Below are 23,802 nucleotides of genomic sequence, written 5' to 3'. Positions count from 1 at the left end.
GAACAATAGAAGTTAAACAATGATGAAACAAACCAAATTCATACATCCCACTCCCTAATCACAAGGCTGGGCAATGGGAGAAGCACGCCAGTTTCTTTCAGAAACACATCCAAATATTTTAGTAGTCCATTGGGTCAACTATTTTGGTTGCCTTTAAAAGCAACTTTCATTAATTATGATAAAGAGAAAAAATATTTCTAAATGCACATTAGATTTCATGAGCATAAATGGATGGGGGAAACCCCGAAACATACACAAGCAAGAACCCACCTACCTCATGCACTAGAGCAAGTGAGGTCTGCTTGAAACTTCGCCCTCTACTGGCCATCAGTCGACTCAATGGTTTGCCATCTTTACTTTGGTATGTTGAAATATCATAACAAAATAACATAGCACCTGAAAAAAAAACCCTCATAATAACATTTCTTATGGTAAAATCCATATTCAATCAATCTGGATAGAGATATTTAGAAATTAAAAGAATTTTCTAAGCAAAGGATGATTTTTGACTACTGGTGTCAAAGGAAAGAAAAAACAGAAGAGATGTAAGAAGTTAGCCATTACAATATTCAATACAATATTCACACTCCCAGTTATTTACAAGGCTTATTCATTTATAAATAAGTGAACAGTTTTACAATTTGCGCCTTATTTTAATCTCTACAAGTAACAGTTCACAAAGTTTAAGTTTTTAAGAATAAATTCCAATGAAAGAGAAATGCTTGCAAATATAATCCTTGAGAATTGATATAATCCTTTCGTTTATACCCACAAGTGGATAAGTTTTCCTTCATCCCTACACTCAACATGCATTCACCCTCCCCTTCTTCCTCCTTCCTGTTCCTCTAACCCTTCCTGTCCTCCCCACTCTGGTCAACTAAGTTCTTGAATTGAACTCTCTCAGTTCTGGCTGCCCCCCCCTCCCCCCGTCGACTGAAAAGCAAAGATAGGCAGCCAAATGCTAGACCATGAGTGAGAGGAGTCTTGGAAGCTCTCTGGGTAATTCTGAGCCAATGAGAAGACACACTCAAGAACTAAGATCATTTAAAATATAAAGATCATTACATTTTAAAACCTCTCTTATTGAAGTTAAGATATGCAACACGGAAAGTGCACATTGAGCATACAGCTCAATGAATTCTCACAAACAGCATGTGATCGGCATCCAGATGAAGAAATAAAACATTATCAACACCCCAAAAGCCTTTCTCATGTCTCCTTCCAGTCACTTCCATCCCCACCCCAACGGTAACAGCCTTCTAATGATCATTTTGCCTACTTTGGTACTTTATATAAATGGGATTAGACCGTATATATGCTTTTATATCTGGCTTTTTTGACTCAATAATCATTGCGAGAATCATCCACAACATTGGCAGTTTTAGTAGGCTCATTCTTGGGGTGGAGTAACACTCCATCATGGGAATGTAACAAAATTGATTTATCCATTTTACTGTCAGTAGGAAAGTGGATAGCTTTCAAGTTGATGGCTACTCACATAATGCTCTTCTGGACATTATAGTATGTCTTTGGGTGATTTCATTTCAGTTTATCCCTAAGAATGAAATGACTAGGTAACACAGGATATGAACGGGTTCCAAACCAGTTTTCCAAAGCAGTCATACGAACTTACATTCCCAGCAGCCATTCTGGTTAGTCCACATATTAACCAATACTTTTTATTTTCCATCTCTTTTCATCTTAGCCATCCTGTTAATGGTATCTTCTTGTGTTTGAATTTGCATTTGACGATGAAGTTGACTATCTACTTGTAAGTTCACTGGACATCTGAATTTCTTCTTCTGGAAAATGTGTTCAATTCTTTTCCCCACTTCCCCCCATTTTTTAATTGAGTGACTTTCTTAACGATTTGCAAAAGCTTCTTGATATAGTCTAAATTGAACCCTTTATCACAAATATGTATTTGCATTCCGTGGCCTGCTTTTTCACACTCTTAAAGGTAGATATTGGTTAACACAGGATCTTGATTTTGATATAATTTGTTAGTTTTATAACATGAGACTTTAACTATAGGACCATTTACTGAAAAAGATGGTCTCTTTTCTTCACAGCACTGAGTGTCCCCTGTGTAATAAACCTGGTGACTTTGATATGTGGGTTTGTTTCTGGGTGCTCTATATTCTTTGTTGGTAAATCTGTCTATTCTTGTACCAATGCTACTCTCTCCATATTTTTAAATTTATTTAAAAAATATTTTTGTTTTAATCTTTACAGATTTTTGAGAAAGAGAGAAACAGAGTATGAGCAGAGGAGGGGCAGAGAGAGAGGGAGACATAAAATCTGAAGTAGTCTCCAGATTCTGAGCTGTCAGCACAGAACTTGACATGGGGCTTGAACCCACAAATCATGAGATCATGACCTGAGCCGAAGTAGGAGGCTCTACAGACTGAGCCACCAGGCGCCCCCACATTCTCAAGTATTGTGGCTTTATGATAGGTCTTGGTATCTGGTATTATATATCCTCCTACTTTGTTGCTGCTCTTCAAGATTACTTTGGCTAATTTTGGTCTTTTGCATTTCCACACAAATTTTAAAAGGGGCTTGTCAACTTCCAATATCCTAAGTGGGATACTGCTTGGGACTGGATCGACTCTATCTATTAATTTGAAGATAACTGACATTTTTACAACTTGGTGTCTTCTAGTCCATAAACACTATATATCATTTCACTTACTAGGATTTCTTTAATTTTATTCCATAATATTTTGTAGCTTCCAGGTTAAAGGTTTTACACACTCTGCTAAATTTATCCTAGGTAATTAATATTTTTCAGTGCTTTGATAAATGGTACAGTCTTTAAATTTTATTTTTGTTATGGTATATGAAAATATATAATTGATTTGCAGGTTAACCTTTGTATGTAATTCAGTAACCTTGCTGAATTCATTTATTAATACTCTTTTTTTCAAGGTTTTTAATTTATCTTGAGAAAGAGAAAGAATGACCAAGGAGGGGAAGGGCAGAGAGGGGGGAGAGGGAGGGAGAGAGGGAGGGAGGGAGGGAGGGAGAGAGAGAGAGAGAGAGAGAAAGAAAGAGAGAGAGAGAGAGAATATCCCAAGCAGGCTTAGCACTGTCAGCGCAGACCTGACGTGGGGTTCAAGCTAATGAACTACGAGATCATGACCTGAGCCGAAACCAAGGGTCAGACGGTCAACTGACTGAGCCACCCAGGCGCCTCCATTTATTAATCCTAACTAGTTGTAGGTTATTTTGGATTTTCTACATACTACACAATCATCTGCAAATAATGACTATTTAATTGAATAATCACAAATGCCTCTTTTTTTTGTTTTAAACTAAGTTTTATGCTCACCATGGGGCTGAAACTCATGACCCCGAGATCAAGAGTCACATGCTCTACTGAGGCAGCCAGGCACCCCACCAATGACTATTTTAATGTCTAGTTCATCATCTGCAAATAATTACTATTTGATTTCTTCCTTTCTAATGCTTATTACTTTTATTTCTTTTTCTTGGCTTATTACATTAGCTACAGTCTTCATTAAAATACTAAATAATAGGGGCACTTGGCGGCTCAGTCGGTTAAGTGTCCAACTTTGACTCAGGTCATGATCTTGCAGTTCATGAGTTTGAGCCCCACATTGGGCTCTGTGCTGCCAGCTTGGAACCTGGAGCCTGCTTCAGATTCTGTGTCTCCCTCTGTCTGCTCCTCTCCCGTTCACACTCTGTCTTTGTTTCTCTCGCTCTCAAAAGTAAATAAACATTTAAACAGTTAAAAAAAAATACTAATAGTGCCTATAACAAACATCCCTATCTTTTCCCCAATCTCAAGGAGTAAAAGTTTCAATATGTCAGTATTAAGAACAAAAACAATATTGCAGCTGTTCTTTATTAGAATTTAAAAAATTTCCCTTTTGGAGCACCTGGGTGGCTCAGTTGGTTAAGTGTCTGACTCTTAGGTTTGGACTCAAGGTTGGTGAGTTCAAGTTCTGTGTAGGGCTTGCACTGACAGCATGGAGCCTGCTTGGGATTCTCTATCTCTCTCTGGTCCCCCACCTTTTGAATTCTCTCAAAATAAACAAACATTTAAAAAAATGTTCCCTTCCATTCATAGTTTAGTGGGAGTCTTTTTTTGTATCATGAATGGGAATAAAACTTTTCAAAGGCTTTTTCTACATCTATTGAGATCATCTGAAGACTGTTCTGCCTTTTTTTATTAATGTACTGAATTATACTGATTTTCAAACACTAAATTAACCCCACTTAATTGTTATGTATTACTCTCTAAGTATTGAATTCAATTTTCTAGTATATTTTTGGGTATTTTTACAACTATGTTCAAAGGGAGAGATTGGTTAATAGGTTTATAATATTCCCTTCTGGTACTTGGTATCAAGATTATGCTGACTGTATCAAAACTGCTCCCTTTTTCTATTCTCTGTTAGAATTTATGAAAGACCATTATTATTTCTTGATTTCCTATAAGAATTAACTAAGGAAGCCATCTGCACTTGGAGTTTTCTTTGTAGGAAAGTTATTACAGATTTAATTTCTTTCATACATACTGAACTATTCAGATAGTCTATTTCTCCTTCTATCAGTTTTGCAAAATTGTGTATTTTGATGAATTTCTACATCCCATCATGACTGTGAAACTTATAAAGCTAAAAGTTCTTTATAACATTCTTTTATGGTCTTTTTGAATGTTGTAGGGTCTGAAGAGGTGTCTCCTTTGTTGTTCCTGATTAGAGGTAATCTATATTTCTCTATTTTATTGTGTAGACTTACAATGGCTTTATCAATTTTATTAAAGTTTTCCAAGAATCCATTTTTGGCAGTGATTTTCATTATACGTTTTCTATTGTTTTTATTCTTATCTTTATTATTCTTTTCCTTAAGCTTATTTTTGGTTATTCTTGAAACGGAAGCTTAAATCATGATTGTTTTCCTTTCTTATTTTTTAACATATACACTGAAGGAACAAATTTCCATCTAATGCTGCTGTAGCTACATCCCAAGTCATGATGTAGCTTATTTTCATTATGATTCAGTTAAAAATATTTTCTGATTTCCATTTTTATGTTTTCTTTGATCGATCGTTTTTAAGTACATGGTTCAGTTTTGAGGCTACCAGAGACATTCTGGCTATCTTTTTCTTTATTTTTAGCCCAATTCCACCACCATCAGAAGACAGACTCTAAATAACTTCAATGTTTTGAAATTTCTTGAAGTTTATGTCTGTCACATGCTCACTTTGGTAAGTTTTCCAAGTACTGTTAAACAACATAAGAATTCTATCACTGTAAGTTACAATGCTCTATGTCAAATAAAGTTTGTTCACAGTATTATTTTGTAAATTTACTGATTATTTTGGGTCTGCTTTTTCATCAATCTATTAAAAACAGGTTTTAAAGTATCCCACTTCCATTGTAGGCTTGTCTGTTTTTAAAATTTAAATTCCAGTTAGCTAACATACAGTGTAATATGACTTTCAGGTATACAGTGTAGTGATTTAACACTTAGATACAACACCCGGTGTGCATCACAACAAGTGCTCTCCTTAATTCCCAACTCCCATAGAACCCATTCCCCCACCCACCTCCCTTCTGGTAGGTGTGTCCATTTTATCTTTTAGTTTCACTAATTTCTCTCATATATTTTGAAATTATGTTATTTTGTGCACACTGATTAGAACTGTGATATTTGCTGGGACACCTGGGTGGCTCAGTCGGTTGAGTGTCCGACTTCGGCTCAGGTCATGATCTCACTGTTTCCAAGTTCAGGCCCCGCACCGGGCTCGGTGCTGACAGTTGAGAGCCTGGAGCCTGTTTCAGATTCTGTGTCTCCTTCTCTGTCTCTGCCCCTCCCCTACTCATGTGCTGTTTCTCTCTCTCAAAAATAAAAAAATAAAAATTAAAAAAAACCCAACAACTGTGATATTTTCTTAAAGGAGTGATTCTTTATCTCCATGAATTGTCCCCTTCATTTCAAAGTTTCTTCCTTTTTCATGCGTCCAGGACTTTTTCATCATATACTGGGCAGTATACAAAGGAACCACAGGAAAATCTAAATGATATTATTTTTTTTAATCAGAGAGGAGCTGTCCCTCTGATTATGTGTCCACTCTATCCCCTGTCAGGCAGATAGAGTGAAGGACTGATCACGAAATTGAATCAGAGATTGAACTGGGTTAGGCTTGATTATAGCTTTGGCAACAGTCTACTTGAGTACAACCCTGTTCCCAGGGTACACCTTCCCCAAGACTTTCATCTGACAGCTTCCTCAGTCTCCTCTATACGGAAAGCTTATGAGAGATTCAGATGTGTCAGAGGTTTTCGGCTCAGCTCTTTCACTTCCCATCCCATCAAGCTTCAAAATTTGACAAATATCTTGAGGGAGAAACAGACTATGTGTCGAAGGCCCTGCAAGTCCCCAGGTTTGCCACTCAGGCACCGCATGAATGACAAGATCTCTGTTGGTTTCTCTGGCTCCTGCACCAGCCTCTTGTTAAGGCCAAGCCTGAATTTCAGCCTCCAGCTGAGGGAGAACAAGTTAAGTGCACACAGGTGAAAAGAGCTGTAGATCTTCACTATCAAGTCACTGCTTGTGTGCTTCGTTTTCTGTCTCATTCACCCTGCTCCTCTTCCTTCCCTAAGTACCACTAGACTGAGGTTTCACCCTGCCTCTTAGTAGCACCAGCCTTAACTCTCAGTGCAAACTCAAAATTCGGCCAGATAGCTTATTAGAGAGTGTATTCAGCTTATTAGCTTATTAGCCAGAGTCTTCAGAGAAACAAAACCAGAAACAGGATCTCAATCAATATGATATAATATAAGAATTATATAAGAATTGCGCCTCAAGATTATGGAGGCTAAGCAGTCCCATGATCTTGTTGTCTGTGAGCTGGAGTGACCCAGGAAAGCCGCTGGTGTAATTCAGAGGAGATGGATGTCCTGGCTAAGGAAAGAGCAAGTTCACCCCTTTACTAGTCTGTTTTTCTATTCAGACCATCAATGAACTGGGATACTGCCCACCCACACTGGGGAGGGTGAACTTCTTATTCAGTCTACTCATTCAAATGCTAACCTCTTCTAGAACCACACTCACAGACATCCAGAAATACTGTGTTACCAGCTACCTGGGTATCACTTAAATCAGTCAAGTTGACACAGAAAAGTAATCATCACATCACTCTAGACCCATGAAACCACTAAAGGCTCCACTGGTTTCTCTATATTCCAAGAGACGTCTTCCTAGGCCAAGCCCCAGTCCTATCCCACAACCCAAATCAGTGACTGTCTTCCATGGGGCAGTGGGGGCAGAGTTCTAAGATGTTCTTTCTCTCCATTCTGTAATTTTAATCTACCCATCTCTGCTTCAATAGTTCTCTGGTGCCTTCAAAATGTAGTTTATCTTGGTCATTTATCCAGTTGTGTCTAAATGTTAGCAGCAGCAGCAGCAGCAGCACTCTGCCATGACCTATCACATCCTTCACGAAAGTGGAAGTTAAATCATTGTATTAGAAACCTATACCTTGGGTCTATCCAACAAGAAGATGTAATTATTGTAAATATTTATGCCCCCAACTTGAAACCACCCAAATATAAATGAATTCATCACCAACATAAAGAAACTCATTGATAATAATACAATAATAGTAGGGGACTTTAAGACCCCACTTATGGCAATGGACAGATCTCTGAGTGGAAGATGAATAAGGAAACAACGGCTTTGAATGACACACTGGATCCGATGGATTTAACAAATATATTCACAACATTTCATCCTAAAGCAGCAGAATAGGCATTCTTCTCAAGTCCCTATGGAACATTCTCCAGCCCTCAATAAGAACAAAGAGATCAATATTACACCATGCATATTTTCAGGTCAAAACGCTATGAAACCTGAAATCCACCACAAGAAAAAAATGGAAAAGTCAACAAATACTTGGAGATTAAAGAACATCCTGCTAGAGAATGAATGGGTTAACCATGAAGTTAAAGAGGAAATTAAAAGTACATGGAAGCCAATGAAAATGGAAACATGACCCTCTAAAACCTCTGCGATACAGCAAAGGCAGTCCTAAGAGGGAAGTATACAGCAATCCTAAAAAAGGAAGAAACGTCTCAAATACACAACCTAACCTTACACCGAAAAGGAGCTGGAAAAAGAACAGCAAATAAAGCCTGAAACCAGCAGAAGAAGGGAAATAATCAGGATTAGAGCAGAAATCAATGATATTGAAATCAAAAAACAGTAGAACAGATCAACAAAACTAGGAGCTGGTTCTTAGAAAGAATCAACAAAATTGATAACCCTCTAGCCAGATTTAGCAAAAGAAAAAGGAAAGGACCCAAATAAATAAAGTCACAAATAAAAGGGGAGAGATCCCAACCAACAACTCAGAAATACAAACAATAAGAAGAGTATGATATGAACAATTATATGCCAACAAAATGGGCAATCTGGTAGAAATGGATAAATTCCTAGAAACATTATAAACTACTAAAACTGAAACAGGAAGAAATAGAAAATTTTAAAATACCCATAACCAGTAAAGAAATTGAATCAATAATTAAAAATCTCCCAAGAAACAAGAGTCCAAGGCCAGATGGCTTTCCCAGGGAATTCTACCGAACATTTAAAGAGTTAAGACCTATTCTTTTGAAGCTGTTCTAGGAGTGCCTGGGTGGCTTGGTCTGCTGGGTGTCTGACTTCAGCTTAGGTCATGATCTTGAAGTTCGTGGGTTCAAGCTCTGCATTGGGATCTGTGTAGACAGCTCAGAACTTGCAGCCTACTTCAGATTCTGTCTCCCTCTTCCTCTGCCCCCCCCCACTCACACTCTATCTCTCTGTCTCAAAAATAAATACACATTAAAAAAATAAATGAAGCTATTCCAAATAAGCAGAAATAGAAGCAAAACTTCCAAACTCATTCTATGAGGCCAGCATTACCTTGATTCCAAAACCAGACAAAGGTCCCACTAAAAAAGACAGATTACAGACCAATTTCCCTGATGAACATGGATGCAAAAATATTCAATAAGACACTGGTGAATCAAATCCAATAACATATCAAACAAATTACTCACCGTGATCAAGAGAGATTTATTCTTGGGCTGTGGGATAAGAATCACATGATCCTCTCAACAGGTGCAGAAAAAGCATTAAAAAAAATGCAGCAAACTTTTGATAAAAATTCTCAAGAAAGTAGGGGTAGAGGAATATATTTCAACATCCTAAGGGCCATATGAGAAAGACCCAAAGCTAATATCATCTTCAATGGGGAAAGACAGAGAACTTTCCCTCTAAAGTCAGGAACACAACAGAGATGTCCACTCTCACTGCTGCTGTTCAACTAAGTACTGGAAGTCCTAGCCTCAGCAATCAGACAATGAAATGAAATAAAAGGCATCCAAATCAGCAAAGAAGAAGGCAAAATTCCGCTCTTCGCAGACGATATGGTGCTCTAGGTAGAAAACCCAAAGGGGGAGACTGGGTGGCGCCTAGGTGGCCTGGTCAAGCGTCTGACTTCGTCTCAGGTCATGATCTCATGATCTGTGGGTTCAAGCTCTTTGGGCTCTGTGCTGACAGCTCAGAGCCTAGAGCTTGGTTCAGATACTATGTCTCCCTTTCTCTCTGTCCCTCAACTGCTCATGTTCTCTCTCTCTCAAAAATAAATAAACAGTAAAAAAAGAAAAAAAAAAAAGAAAGAAAGAAAACCCAAAAGACTCCACCACAAAACTGCTAGAACTGATACATGAATTCAGCAAAGTCACAGGATATAAAATCAAAGTACAGAAATCAGTTGCATCTTTACCCACCAATAATGAAGCAGCAGAAAGAGAAACCAAGGAATTGATCCCATATACAACTACAACAATAATTTTAAAATACCTAAGAATAAACTTAACCAGAGAGGTAAAAGATATGTATGCTGAAAACTATAGAAAGCTTATGAAAGAAATTAAAGAAGATGCAAAGAAATGAAAAATATTCCATGCTCATGGACTGGAAGAAAAAATACTGTTAAAATGTCGGTGTGTAGCAATCTATACATTCAATGCAATCCCTATCAAAATAACACCAGCATTCTTCACAGAGCTAGAATAAACAATTGTAAAATTTGTAGGGAACCAGAAAAGACCCCAAATAGCCAAAGTAATATTGAAAAAGAAAACCAAAGCTGGAGGCATCACAATCCCAACTTCAAGCTGTATTACAAAGCTGTAATCGTCAAGACAGTATGGTACTGGCACAAAAACAGACACATAGATGAATGGACCAGAACAGAGAACCCAGAAATAGACCCACAAACGTATGGCCAACTAATCTTCGACAAAAAAGGAAAGAGTATCCAATGGCAAAAAGACAGTCTCCTCAGCAAATGATGTGAGGGAAAGTGGACAGTGACATGCAGAAAAATGAACCTGGATCACTTTCTTACACCATACACAAAAATAAACTCAATACTGATGAAAGACCCAAAGACAGGAAACCATCAAAATCCCAGAGGAAAAATCAGGCAACAACTTCTTTGACCTCAGGAGCAGCAACTTCTTACTAGACATCTCCAGAGGAAAGGGAAACAAAAGCAAAAATGAACTACTGGGGCCTCATCAAGATAAAAACTTCTGCACAGCGAAGGAAACAATCAACAAAACTAAAAGGCAACCAACGGAATGGGAGAAGATAATTTGCAAATGACTTCTCGGATAAAGGGTTATTATCGAATTTCTCTGAAAAACTTATCAAACTCAACACCCAAAAAACCAAATAATCCAGTGAAGAAATGGGCCAAAGACATGAAAAGGCACTTTTCCGAAGAAGACATCCAGATGGCCAACAGACACATGAAAAGGTGCTCAACGTCACTCATCACCAGGGAAATACAAATCAAAACCGCATTGGATACCACCTCACACCTGTCAGAATGGCTTCAATGAACAATTCAGGAAACAGCAAATGGTGGCAAAGATGCAGAGAAAGGGAAAACCCTCTTGCACTGCTGGTGGGAATGCAAACTTATGCAGCCACTCCGAACAGTGTGGAGGTTCCCCAAAAAATTAAAAATAGAACTACTCTATGACGCAGTAATTGCACTAATAAATAAAACCAAAGGACACAAAAAATGCTGACTTGAAGGGGCACATGCATGTCAATGTTGATAGCAGCATTATCAACAACAGCCACATTAAGTTCGAGTGATGAATGGATAAAGATGTGGTGTATATATACAGTGGAATAATACTTGACAATCAATATTACTTGGCAATCAAAAATCTTGTCATTTGCAACAAAAGTGGATGGCACTAGAATCTATTATACTAAGCGAAATAAATCAGAGAAAGACAAGTATCTTACAATTTTACTCATATGTGGTATTTAAGAAACAAAACAGATGAATATAGGGGAAGGGAAGGAAAAACAAGAACAAAAGAGAGGGAGGCAAACCATAAGTGACTCTTAAATACAGGGAGCAAACTGAGGGTTGCTGGAGGGGTTTTTGGGGGAAATGGGCTAAATGGGTGATGGGCGTTAAGGAGGGCACTTGTTGGGATGAGCACTGGGTGTCATATGTATGTGGTAAATCACTAAATTCTACTCCTGAAACTATTATTAAACTACATGTTAACTAACTTGGATTTAAATTTTAAAAATTTAATTAAGAATTAATGAATTAAAATAAAATCAAGAACACTTCCTAATTAAAACAAAACCCTATACCTTGATATTAGGTAGTGTACTCACCTGCAAGGCCGGGTTTCAAACCAGGTTGCTTATTTGTTTCGTACATTTTCAATATAAAATTGGGGATTCCTGCTACAGTCTTTCCTTGGTCTGAGCGAACACCTCCTTTTAATGCAGAGTGATATACTCCACGGGGCATATTCACCATTTCTTGCTTCACAAGAGATGTAAAAAATTCCTCCAAAGCTGCAAGAGTTCAAAGATCAAAAGTAAACATAGTATGTTAGGAGAGCATCATTCGTTCTTAACTCACATATATTTATTATATGCATACTTATACACCGCCCCCCACAGCTATATTTCAGACCAAACTTCACAAAGGGAAAAGGGAACCCTTGATTCCCATCCCTTTCTTAGTCTTCCCAAATTATAACATGGCACCCAGCTACTCAAGTTTAAAAATGACATCGCTCTTAATTCCTCTCTTTCTCACACTTATTATACGTAATCCGCTAGCACGTCCTTCTAGATCTGCCTTCAGAGATATATCCTGGACCCATCATCCATTTCTCTCCATGTTCACTGCTACTTGCCTACAAAACAGGTTTGTATTCCAGTGTTATTTTCCTAAGGGCCACTAGAGGTTGCCCAATACAGAAACAAAAAACAACAAAAACATCTAAGCTAAACAAGTGGTGTGGAAAACAAAAAAGAAAACCCACTGCCTGTGCCTCTCATAGGAACACAAAAGAAGGGTCCACGTCACTGAAGAGGAATTTCATTCTTCAGAGATCTCAAAGTCGGCTTCAAATGACCATGATTAAATTGAAGGCACCAGGTGCTCACTGGAGCATCTATTACGCACCCAGTTCTGTTATCCTACATAGAAGCTTCCTAGATGTGGTCATACTTCTCCACTGAAGGCCCAGAGAACACCTGTGTGGGATGTTTTCCATGTACCCCTCTGGATCTGCCCTCTACCCTCTCCACTCTGCTCTGTGCGCTGGGAGACAACCTTTATCGACTACATCCTCGGGCTCCCTCCTTTGGCTTTCAGTTGGCTTTATCCAATGGGAGACACTCACAGAAGATCAGAGGTTGGAAGCAGAGTGAGGTCAGGGCATGTCCTGCAGGTCTGCTACGAGCTGCTGTAGTCCCTCTTCTGCAGACCCTGGCTCCCCTTCGGCAACACTATTTAGGGCACAGATGCTCTAATTCTCCAGACTGCTACCTCCCCTTCCTCACCTCTTCAGGCTGAGGGACATGAAGCCCCCTGGGGTGATGCACCACTGCTTGTGAATCTCCTCCAACCCCGACAACACAACTGTCAATGGTCCCTGTATACAACCCTCAAGGACTCCACCTGAATGTGCCTCTTCTGTCAAGCCCCTGATTAATACATCCTCTGAATGAGAGAGATGAGTGACATCCAGGCACCGGCCACATACCCCAAGTCCTACATGCACACACGGGTAGGACTGCTTCACTCTGGGTGTGAGTACAGACTGTGCAACATGTCGCTAAGAATCATGTTTGTGAAGACAGAAGGAGCTATGGTGGGAGAAGGTAATTTCATGCTTTCTCAGAAGAGAATCTATTTTCGCAAAAGTTCATACATGTCAGGAGGTAAGTATACATCTGCATGTAGACTAACTCGAGAACGGAAATCTGTCTACTTGTCAAGCTCTCAGAGAACTAAGGATTCTCAAATTAACTCGAGCCCCAAAAATAGTTTAAATGAGGGTATACCATGAGTATAACCCATATATACAGCACCATCTTTTCTAGCCACTAAGCTAGCAACTATGAACTTTTTCTACTGCTTCTGAGCTTTGCCCTGTCCCTCCAGATGGTCAGGTGAGAATTTCAAAGTGCTGAAAATTCTGTAGAACACAGGTGTTAGATATAAATTTTAAAAACACCCTTAATGTCCTTTAATAGGTGAGTGGACAAACTGTGGTACATCCTACAATGGAATACTATTCAGCAATGAAAAGAAATTGATATAGGCAAGTATTCAGGTAAATATCAAAGACATTATGCTGTGTGGAAAAAAAATTTAAACCAAAAATTGTATAAACTATATAGGGGGAAAAACAAACTAGTGAAATCCTAATAAGTCTATAGTGATTTTTTTTGCTTTGTTTTATTTTTTAAAGAGAGAGAGAGAACATGAGGAGGGGAGGGGAAAAGGGAGGGAGAGAGAGAGAGATTGAGCGAGCATGAGCAGGGGAGGGGAAAAGGGAGAGAGAGAGAGAGATAATCTTCAGCAGGCCTCGTGCTCAGTGCAGAGCCTGACACAGGGCTCGATCCCATAGCCCGGAGATCATGACCTGAGCTGAAATCAAGAGATGGTTGCTGAACCAACTAAGTCACCCAGGTCACCCAGTCCCCTTCTCTCTTGGGGAAAGACACTCATAACCATCGAGTACAAACGATGTAGAAGAGCCAGTTAATGGCCACCAAATCCCGAGAGGACAGGGCAACAGCACGCCTCGGCCACCCGTCTCCTTTTCCAATACCACACACCTGGGGGGGATGGACAACGTCATTTCAAGAGCCCAAAAGGACTAGGACTTCTGCCTCTATGGCGATTTGGGGACGCAGGAGGAACTTTGGGTAACTGAAGGCTTTTTTCCTTCCTGGGACTCACTACTAAAACTGCAAAGGGGTCCTAGACTCTCCAGAGCCATGAGGTAGGAAATGGGGAAGAACAGAAGAGAAGAACAGGAACAAGTCTTTAAGGCTCTTTTCTGGATATCGGGAGAAAAGGAAATGTGAACTCTTTGTCTAAGGTGCTCCGTTTCAGTTCCCTCTAATGAAAGGAGGTAGGGATTTGGGACAGAATTGTCTAGAAATAAATAGTATATATGTGTGTGTGCCTGAATTCCTCAGGAAATCTCCATGGAGGGTGAAACCTGGGGTGGGGGTGGGGGGAGTTTGCCTATTATAGGATATGGAGATTACGATTGACAAGATGACATTTCTTGTGTGGGCTGAACTTAATTTTCAGAAACTGACCTTTTTACATCCATGTACATTTAAGGTAGAATTGGGACAGAACAAGGTAATTGATGCCTGCTCGGAAAAATGTTGGCTAATACTGAATTAGAATGATTAGATATAATTAGAATAATTTATTTTAAATGTCAAGGTCCTGTAAGCTTTTCATCAAAACTGAATGATCATACAATTTAATCCATTTTTTAAACCATTAATTTACAGCTTTCAAATATTGATACCATCTTCGGAATATTCTAAAGAAAGAATAAATTCATAATGAAAGTACCCAGGAAATCTCTGAAGATTCTAACGATCTTTCCATTCAGCTTATAGAATAAAGAACCACTATTTGAGCCAGTGACTTAAAGTCCCACTGCAAATTTGTCTTGTAGAATATAGCTTTCGAAATGAATTTTAGTTTTTCCCTGAAAATGGTTGTTTCAACTAGTTTTCCAGTTCCATTTGATTTCCTCCCCTAATGCTTAATTATCTCCATGTGGAGATACAGGAAAAAACAGGAAACAGGAAAAAAAAACAACACCATCAGACAGGTAAAATCACTGACAAATGCTGGCTTCCCTGCATTAAATAGAAGTCACCTGGTAAAACCGAAGGAGCAGTAAGCGACAACAGTTTGAGATAGCAAGAGCCAGGAATGGAAAGATCCAGATCCTTTTCATCACCCTCATCATCTTCATCTTCATCTAGCTCATCAGGAATAGGGATTTCTGGTCTTATCTGAAATGACAGAGAAGGCTAGTAAAACATTACGTAAAATCTTTTCTTTGTCCTTTTTATGCGAAGACATAAAGACTGAGACTCATTGCTCTGTAATGTCAAAAGACCATTAAAAATTAATTTTAAAATACCTGTTCATTTTCAGATTAACTAAATGGTAAATTCTATCTTATTAGATACAATCCCAGATCCATGTAAAGAACTAATGGTAATATACTAAGAAAATTACCATAAGCCAGCCTAAGCAATGATTATTATAGAACACTAATAAAATTTTACACCATCTGACAGTAAAATGCAAACACTGACACATTCAATATATTGAACTTCTACGGTTTGTAATTAAATATTTGCGTTGTCGGAATACTTTTTTTCTTAATTTGTGATTCTGGCCATATCTCTATGGCAAAGCTTAAAATCTTCTAGTAGAATATATAGTAGAGATCAAAAAAGGACAGAATGCTTTAGTTGGCTTTTTTTTAGACTCGGCAGTTTGTTGCTATAGAATATAAAAACACTAAAATCTGTAATTGGTAGCTATACTTTATTGTGTCTAATTTGCAATTTGAAGATTTTTGTGGGTGCTCTGTGATTAGTTAGGTTTGCTTGAACCAAAAATTTGAAAATGGGAAAAGATTACCACCATTTAGTTTCTACAAGCTACAACTGTCAAGCAATTAATTAAATTTTTAATACTTTCAATGACACACCATCATAATGCCCACATGGAGATAATTAAGCATTAGGGGAGGAAATCAAAATATATAAAAGTGGTTTGCTATAACCATAAAGTGCCAGAACCCGGTCATTACCATTAGCCTGTCTCCCGGAGTTATTTTTAGAAATAATTAAGAATTCCTGCAGACTGCCTTCTTCATAGGTCCCTAAAGCACTGTTCCATTTAGGAACTGCACTGAGTCAGGATTCTTGCAGGGGGATAAAAGAAAACAGAGAGGAAATGCTTCTCTTAAGTATAATAACCTTAATTCCAATGAAGCCTTTCAACCATAACTAGTGTTCTCTTCACTAGTGAAGGAATAAAAGCAACCTGACGAGCGGAGCGCTTTCCAAGACAAGATTTAATTCTGATTCAGTATGGAGGACCCAATTCTCAGAGGACCAAGCCAGCCATAATTACAGAGATAACAACAATGTATGTTTCACATAGGGCACAACGGCTTTTGTTGATATCAGTGCAAACCGGAGAAACTTGGGCACATTCGCAACCCTTTTGGCTCTCACAAGCAGGGCTTTCCAAGTGTCTCTGGTCTGTCTACACACTTTGAGTTTGGCAGGTTTAGTATCATCAGGAGTTCTCTTAGAGACTCTAACCAGTCCTAGTCGCCTCCAAAGATCCAAAAAAGGAGTTGTTTCTGGGTCTGTTTGCCTTGCTTCCCTTTTACACATCGTGGTACGCACTGGAAATGATACTGGAACACCACACTGGGGAAACAGACAGCAATGCTTACGGCCGGAGACTGCACAGGTCACGCCAGCTCTCACCCCGGTTATCAAAGCGCTGGGCAGCTCTGACCTCTGCCATATCCACAGGTGGTGGGAGGTTTGGGGAGGTGGAAGACAGAGGTGACCACTTAAATCAATATGAAAATTCAGAGGCATAGGTGATGAAAGAGAAATATTGGAACCCTCCAGCTCTGCGGGTGGGAATGTAAAATGGTGCATGCAGCCCCTTTGAAAAACAGTTTGGCAGGTTCTCAGAAAGTTAAAAAAGAGTTACCCCATGGCCCAGCAACTCCATTCCTAGGCATATAAGGAGAGAAATGAAAATAGATATTCACATAAAATTTGCATATGAATGTGAATGCATTGTTTGTAACAGCCAAAGAATGGAAGCAATTCAAATGCCCACGACCAGTTAAAGCATAAACAATGTGTGGCATATCTACACGACGGAATATTATTTGGTCACAAAAAGGTGTGAGGTACAGATAGGTGCTGGAGATGAACGAACCTTGAAAACATGCTAAGTGACGGAAGCCAGTCACAAAAGACCACACACTTACTATGTAATTTCATTATAGAAAAGGTTCAGGCTAGGCAAATTTAGAGACAGAAAGTAGATTAATGGGTGCTTAGGGCTGCGGGAGTGGAAAGGAGTGATGGCGATTGACTACTAATAAAATGTTCTAAAATTAGATTGTTGTTGCTCTGTGACTCTTTGCACAGTTCTTTAAATATACTAAACCCACTGAATTATACACTTTAAATGGGTGAATTATATGGGATGCGAATTATAGCTCAATAAAGCTGCTGAGAAAGAGAGGAAGACGGTGAGGAGGCAGGGAGGAAGGGAAGGAGGGTGGAAGGCAGGCTATACGGAGGAGGTGGAGGGGAGGGGTAGGTGGTGGGGTAGAGGAAGAGGAAGCAGAAGCAGGAAGCTGTCGCCATCTTCAGAGGGATCTTAATTGGTGAATGAACTAAGGCAAACAACCAAATGTTTCCAAGTCCAGAATTATTTAATGTAAAAGGGATACAATTATTTTTGCACACATTTTAGCCTGTCCAGTCTTTCTGATCAGTCAACCTAAATTACTTCAAGTGAGTCACAGGACCCAGGCCATCAATATCTCTTAGACACGCTAAAGAAAGAAAGACCTACTAGGTTGGAGATAAAAAATAACGATCCACTCATCTATCTTATGTTGTCTAATTTTACATTCACATAACTGGATGCCTATATTAATTTATCTGCCATGTGGTAAAGAGCATATGTCTGCATCTTACATATGCATATATTTTAACAAAGAAACTACAGATGTACTGTAATGTAAGAATAGCTGATGTATTCTGCCTCCTTACAATGGCAGGATTTGTTTCTTCAAAGATGAGACAAATTAGCACTTATTGTTGGACCTTGGTTCCATTACATTTCAAGGAGTATTTATCCCAGCTTCCCTATGTGAGACCCAGGCTTTTCCCTTGCTTTGCGTATAACTACTGAATTAAGATGTGTGTGTGTACAACTAAGAAAAATCAAGAGAAGTCATATAAAACAATACCTGTAAAACTATAACATTTTGGTAATTATGTTACAAAATATATTACATTTGGTAATTATATGAAACATCCAGGAAAACCACATATATATTTAAAAACATGCATACACGCACGCACACTCACACACAACTACACCCTTCCAAATATAGCTAAGCTTTGTTGAAGAAACTTAAAGGGAGAGCCAAATATTAAATGATAAATTACTTTTAGAATCTGCTTCAAAGTGAATATTGGAAAGCTTATACTACAAAATGCCTCGCTGTGGGTTCTGAGCCAGATAACCTTTTAACTACCTTGCCCCTGTATAGCCTATGAAAATCTAAGAGTTTGTGCATAAACACGGGATTTTATTTAGAACATGTCAAGTATCTGCATAAATTTATTTAAAAAGAGAAACAGCTTCTGATGAATGCAGTGACATTCACTTAAATCAACGCCAAACAGGTTATACCATATTAATACCAACCCAGGATGCATAATGAGTTCTCTTATATTACTCGCTTCGAAAATTAACTCCAGAAATCAAGAACACAATTTATCTTAAGATTCTTTACTAAAAAGCTTAATTGTTGAACAGCGAAGTAGTTTTTCATGAACCCAAGGCAGAGATCGGAGTCACTCTTCTGCCTTAATGTTTCTCCATTACTGATTGTTTTACCAGAATAACAATTCTCTATATTTTTGTTTATTTTCTTGGGTTGGGGGGCACATTAACGAAGGCCAAGGAAAAGAATAAATAGCTCTCCACACAACAAAGAAATACAAACTAAAAACAAAAATCGTTTCTGTCCATTTCTTAACATTGGAATCAACAAGGCTTCAAAGAAGCCCCTGAAACTTTTTGACCAACTTTAGATTTGCATGTTTCAAGTGACCAACAATGATATTTTTACAAACCAACAAAACATTTGGATTCACTCAACATTCCCAGCTTAGAAATATGGCCTCAGGCTTAGTGTATGTCCGATAAATAATTGCTAAACCGATGCAAGTATTAAGTGACTAATCCCACAGAACTTCCTAATAACAGCCTAATGACAAGAAAGCGGAGTTCATGAATTTGATCTTCAAATCCCCAATTCACACGGTATCTCGTGAAACTTCACAGCTCACTGACATTTTCCATCCTTCCTTCGGTGGACTGTTTCATTCAACCCGAACTTATGTCTGCCACTCTCCCAACACCTTTTGTTCTATCAGTCTGTGAGCTTTCAACAAGCTTCACGGTTTACATGGATGTATCAATGAACAAGAAATCTTTCTTTAGTAGATTTAAAGACAGGCAATACTGTACTTACCAGAGTAGCTAAATTACATACAAAAGTAGCCATGTTGCTAAGGATACAGTGTATCTTTTTGTTGTTTATTTTTACTTGAAATTTAGAGCACTCTCATTTAAAAGACTCCACAAGTTTTCACAGAGGGAATGTGGATGTACTTTCACTGGAAAGGTACAGAGGTAACCTTCAGGTTTCTGAGTAAGCCAAACTGCGCATGGTACACAGTAACTAATCTCTGTTAACAAGGAAGAATCTTAACTTTTACACAGTAGAAGTCTCTACCTGGCAAGGACTCTTCAAACAATTGAAAATATGTTTTTTATAGAAAATGAACCTTGGTTTCACATCACTGCTATCACCTACACAACAGAGGTTCGGACCTGACTCAGTTGTATCCTTAGCCTTTGGGGGGTTTATTCAGGATATAAACACATTGACCATTTTTTGGACTTTTAGCTCTTAGGTATTCAAATGACCAAATTGAAAATCAGTAATCAATGAAAGGAAGAAGAATGCATTGTGCAGTCTTGGAAGCAATAATTCTCCACGAGGAGGCAGGTCGTCTATATCAGAGACAGGGGGGCTCAAAGACAGACTCGTTCAAGTCACTTATGTTCCCTCATCTTAAACCTAGTTGAGAACACCCACTACAGTGAAACACTGTTACTTCAGGGAGTAAGTTTTATCCCAGAAGTTTGGGTAGAAAGAAGTTGAGATATTTCCTTTATAGTTCTTCACACTCTAATGGTGAAAACCTAAGCATATGGAGAAACCCCACCTCTAAGTATGCCACTACCCTTTGTATTGGAAGGTATAAAGAGGTGTTTATAGGTCCCCAGGGATCAGAGGACATTGACTAGTTAGATTAAGAAAGTATTTAAGAGACACGTGAGTGTCTCAATCAGTTAAGTGTCAGACTCCTGATAACACCTCAGGTCATGATCACCCAGTCACGAGACTGAGCCCTGTGCTGGGCTCTGCTAAGCATGAAGCCTGCTTGGGATTCTCCCTCTCTCCCTCTGCCTCCTCTCCCTCTCTGCCCCTCCCTGCCACCAGCACATGTGCACACACTCTAAATAAATAAGAAAGTATCTAATATTTGACTAGCATAGTCCTTAACTGAGTATAAACTCTAAAAATCACAATCGGAAAACTGAATACAATGCTAACGTAGGAAAAGATATAAACATATCAGTACCCAAGGGGTAAAGACTAAACAGTTAGGAATATGTGGCAGTTATTTAAACAAAGCTACTACTCCAAATTTCATGAATAACAGCTAAAAGTAAAGGTAATTATGATGCTGTGATCTAAATTAGCAACTGCTTCTTAAAATAATAATAATAAAAATTATCTTTCCAGATGTTGTACCCAACTTACTGGTAGGAGTTTGCATATAAAATTTACATGCAGCCTTTTTACCTATAATGTTTCCTTTTTCTTTATTTTTTTTTGTTTTGTTTATGTGTTTATGTATTTAATATTTTAAAATATAATTTATTGTCAAGTCAGCTAACAGACAGTGTGTACAGTGTGCTCTTGGCTTTGTGTGTGTGTGGGGGGGGTAGATTCCATGATTCATTGCTCACATATAACACCTAGTGCTCATCCCAACAGGTGCCCTCCCAGTATTGCTAAGTCACCAGAGTGCAATCTGAAGTCCATCTCTTTTCATTTCATGAGTCACAGAACACTTTTCCCTAAGCCTTCCCATTTGGGAAAGCCCATCTGTCTTTGCATCATCAACAGGAGAAAGCCTGCCTTAGGATTTGGTTTTACAAGAGCCTGTCATCGACCCCTCCATTTCAATTCAATAAATACAAGTTTGCCTTGTTCGTACTGGCAACTGACCTCTATATAAACTCAATCCCAAGGAAAAAGTCAACCCATTTTAATGCCTAAGGATCCCTAGACATTTGTATTAAAACTTCTTGAGCCACTTGACCTAAGGACTGATTCTGAGTAACACAAAACCGAACTTCTAATACAACGTCTGCCTTAAACTCTACAGGCATTCAGTAACACTTGTATGCATTTGAATTAGCAGTAACATTAAAATGTGAGATCCATACACTTAGGTCCTTAATATAACCTTGTAACTTAAACCTGGTTATATTAACTAGATATTAGAAAAGGCTGTATGTTGGGGTGCCTGGGTGGCTCAGTNAGCATAAAGCTTCAAAAAAATTAAAAAATATATATAGTATTATAATATATAATATGTACATATTATATTTACATATATACATATGTACATTATAGTATTTACATATTATATAGTATATATTATATTGTATATATATATATAAATTAAGATAATGTCACACAATGTGTTAACTCTTAGAGGAGTGATCCTTTCTTCATCCAGTTCTCCGGGACTAAGCTATATATCATTTCACACTAAATTAATTAAAATGACAGATTTTTTTCACATGGCATCTCAATTCTGTATCACAAATAAGGGTCTTTGGCTGCACGGGCTGCATAAACCTTAGTCTATGCAGGCCATGCTTGGATTTGAAGTCCAAGATGGAGCACTAACTGGGCAAAATGGTTCCTATGGTGACAAAGATCTTCCAGAGTAAGCCATGGGCACAGGCATGCAGTCACCTACAGAGCCTTTGTCTGTACCACAGGTCTCTTGCACCTGCCTCAAAGAGATTTAAATTCATAATCTGTGGGGTCTAAGACCTCTACAGTCTTTTACAGATCAGACAAATTAATAAATATAAGTTCTCATGTTTTATAGACAACATATCTAGAGTTATGTACACATCCATTAGATAAAAATCTTCTAAGAGAGGAAATATATACAAATAAATTTAGAAAACCCAGCAGTGAAGAGATACCATTGAGAAAGCAGAAAGGCTTACCTCTTCAGGCAGGTGAAGAATGGTGTGCTCTCCTGCACTAAAATGTGACAGAGATTTATAGGCAGCGTTTGCTACGACTGATTCCTAGACGGGGTACCAGGAAGACAAACAAAATAAACAATATATATTACACAGCGCCTCTGCAGGAAGAACAAAGTTCCCACACCAATTTCAAAGTGCGATAGTCAGGGCTCTGGAAATTGTATTCAAGCCTTGCTTACTATGTTCTGACTAAAAAAGGAGAGAAGTCAGCACTCGGTAGAGAGATCAGAAGCGCTGTATTTTCATCCTAGTTTGGACATTGAACATAAATTAAGTCAAAATAGCTCAGGTCTTCATGAGGTGGTGTGGTTTACGGGAAGTAGTATATGGATTTAGAGTCTGATCGGTTGGAATTACGTTCTGATTCTCCAGCTACTAAAAAGTTAGCCCTTGGGAATCTAAGCTCACACACTCATGAGTCTAGTCTAACATCACCAACAGACACCCTCTTCTTTGTTCTCCTTGACTGGAAATGACATCTAGAACATCATCTGGACTTTTGTTTGTTTGATACGCTTGTTGAGGGACGGGCAAAGCAGGAAAGGGCCGATTAATAAAATGACACAATGGCACCAGTCTCTCTTCACATCTGTCAGCTTCACAAGGTAACAAGTGCATCTGATGACAGACATGTATTAATGGGCACAAACTGAAAAGAATTTCTAGGGGCGCCTGGGTGGCTCAGTCGGTTAGGTGTCTGATTCTTGGTTTCGGCTCAGGTCACAATCTCACGGTTCGTGAGTTTGAGTGCCACATTGGGCTCCGTACCAGCAGTGTGGAAGCCTGCTTGGAATTCTCTCTCTCTGCCCCTCCACTGCTCATGCTCTCTCTCTCTCTCTCTCAGAATAAGTAAATTATTAAAAAAAATAGAAAAGAATGTCTAAAACCTAAACTTACTAATGTCAGAATTGTTTTAAGAACAAAAAGCCATCATTTCAAGTGGGGTTACGTTTGTTTATTCAAAGCATCTGGTTTCATGGTTCTTTCCCACCTAGGTTGTGTTTCAGACACCCTTGTGATAGTACCTTGTTTTGAGTATGGGTCCAGAGGAAGCTGAGGACTTGGACTTTAAAATTCTGAAAAATCAATAAACATTACATTTTTAAGTGGAAGAGAAAACTGAGAACAATATATAGTAGCAAATAGTGCAAACTGAACCACTTTCACAAGTATAT

General features: G+C 38.6%; 1 protein-coding gene across 3 annotated transcripts in view; it reads right to left on the bottom strand.

Annotated features, from left to right (window-relative positions):
* FOCAD (focadhesin) overlaps positions 1 to 23,802 on the bottom strand; it is a 377,756-nt gene that overhangs the window by 99,253 nt on the left and 254,701 nt on the right. For all 3 annotated transcript variants that reach the window (XM_077774673.1, XM_077774670.1, XM_077774671.1), the window contains exons 17-21: positions 23,653 to 23,703; positions 22,586 to 22,669; positions 15,276 to 15,414; positions 11,734 to 11,919; positions 275 to 396 (exon numbers count right to left, since the gene is read on the bottom strand). In XM_077774673.1, the coding sequence (XP_077630799.1) occupies positions 275 to 396; positions 11,734 to 11,919; positions 15,276 to 15,414; positions 22,586 to 22,669; positions 23,653 to 23,703 (582 nt within the window). The remainder of the gene's footprint in view (positions 1 to 274; positions 397 to 11,733; positions 11,920 to 15,275; positions 15,415 to 22,585; positions 22,670 to 23,652; positions 23,704 to 23,802) is intronic.

This window comes from Crocuta crocuta, unplaced genomic scaffold (genome assembly GCF_008692635.1).
Source record: "Crocuta crocuta isolate KB4526 unplaced genomic scaffold, BGI_CrCroc_1.0 scaffold425, whole genome shotgun sequence".
NCBI lineage: Eukaryota > Metazoa > Chordata > Mammalia > Carnivora > Hyaenidae > Crocuta > Crocuta crocuta.
This window is presented reverse-complemented; position numbering and strand designations above follow the sequence as displayed.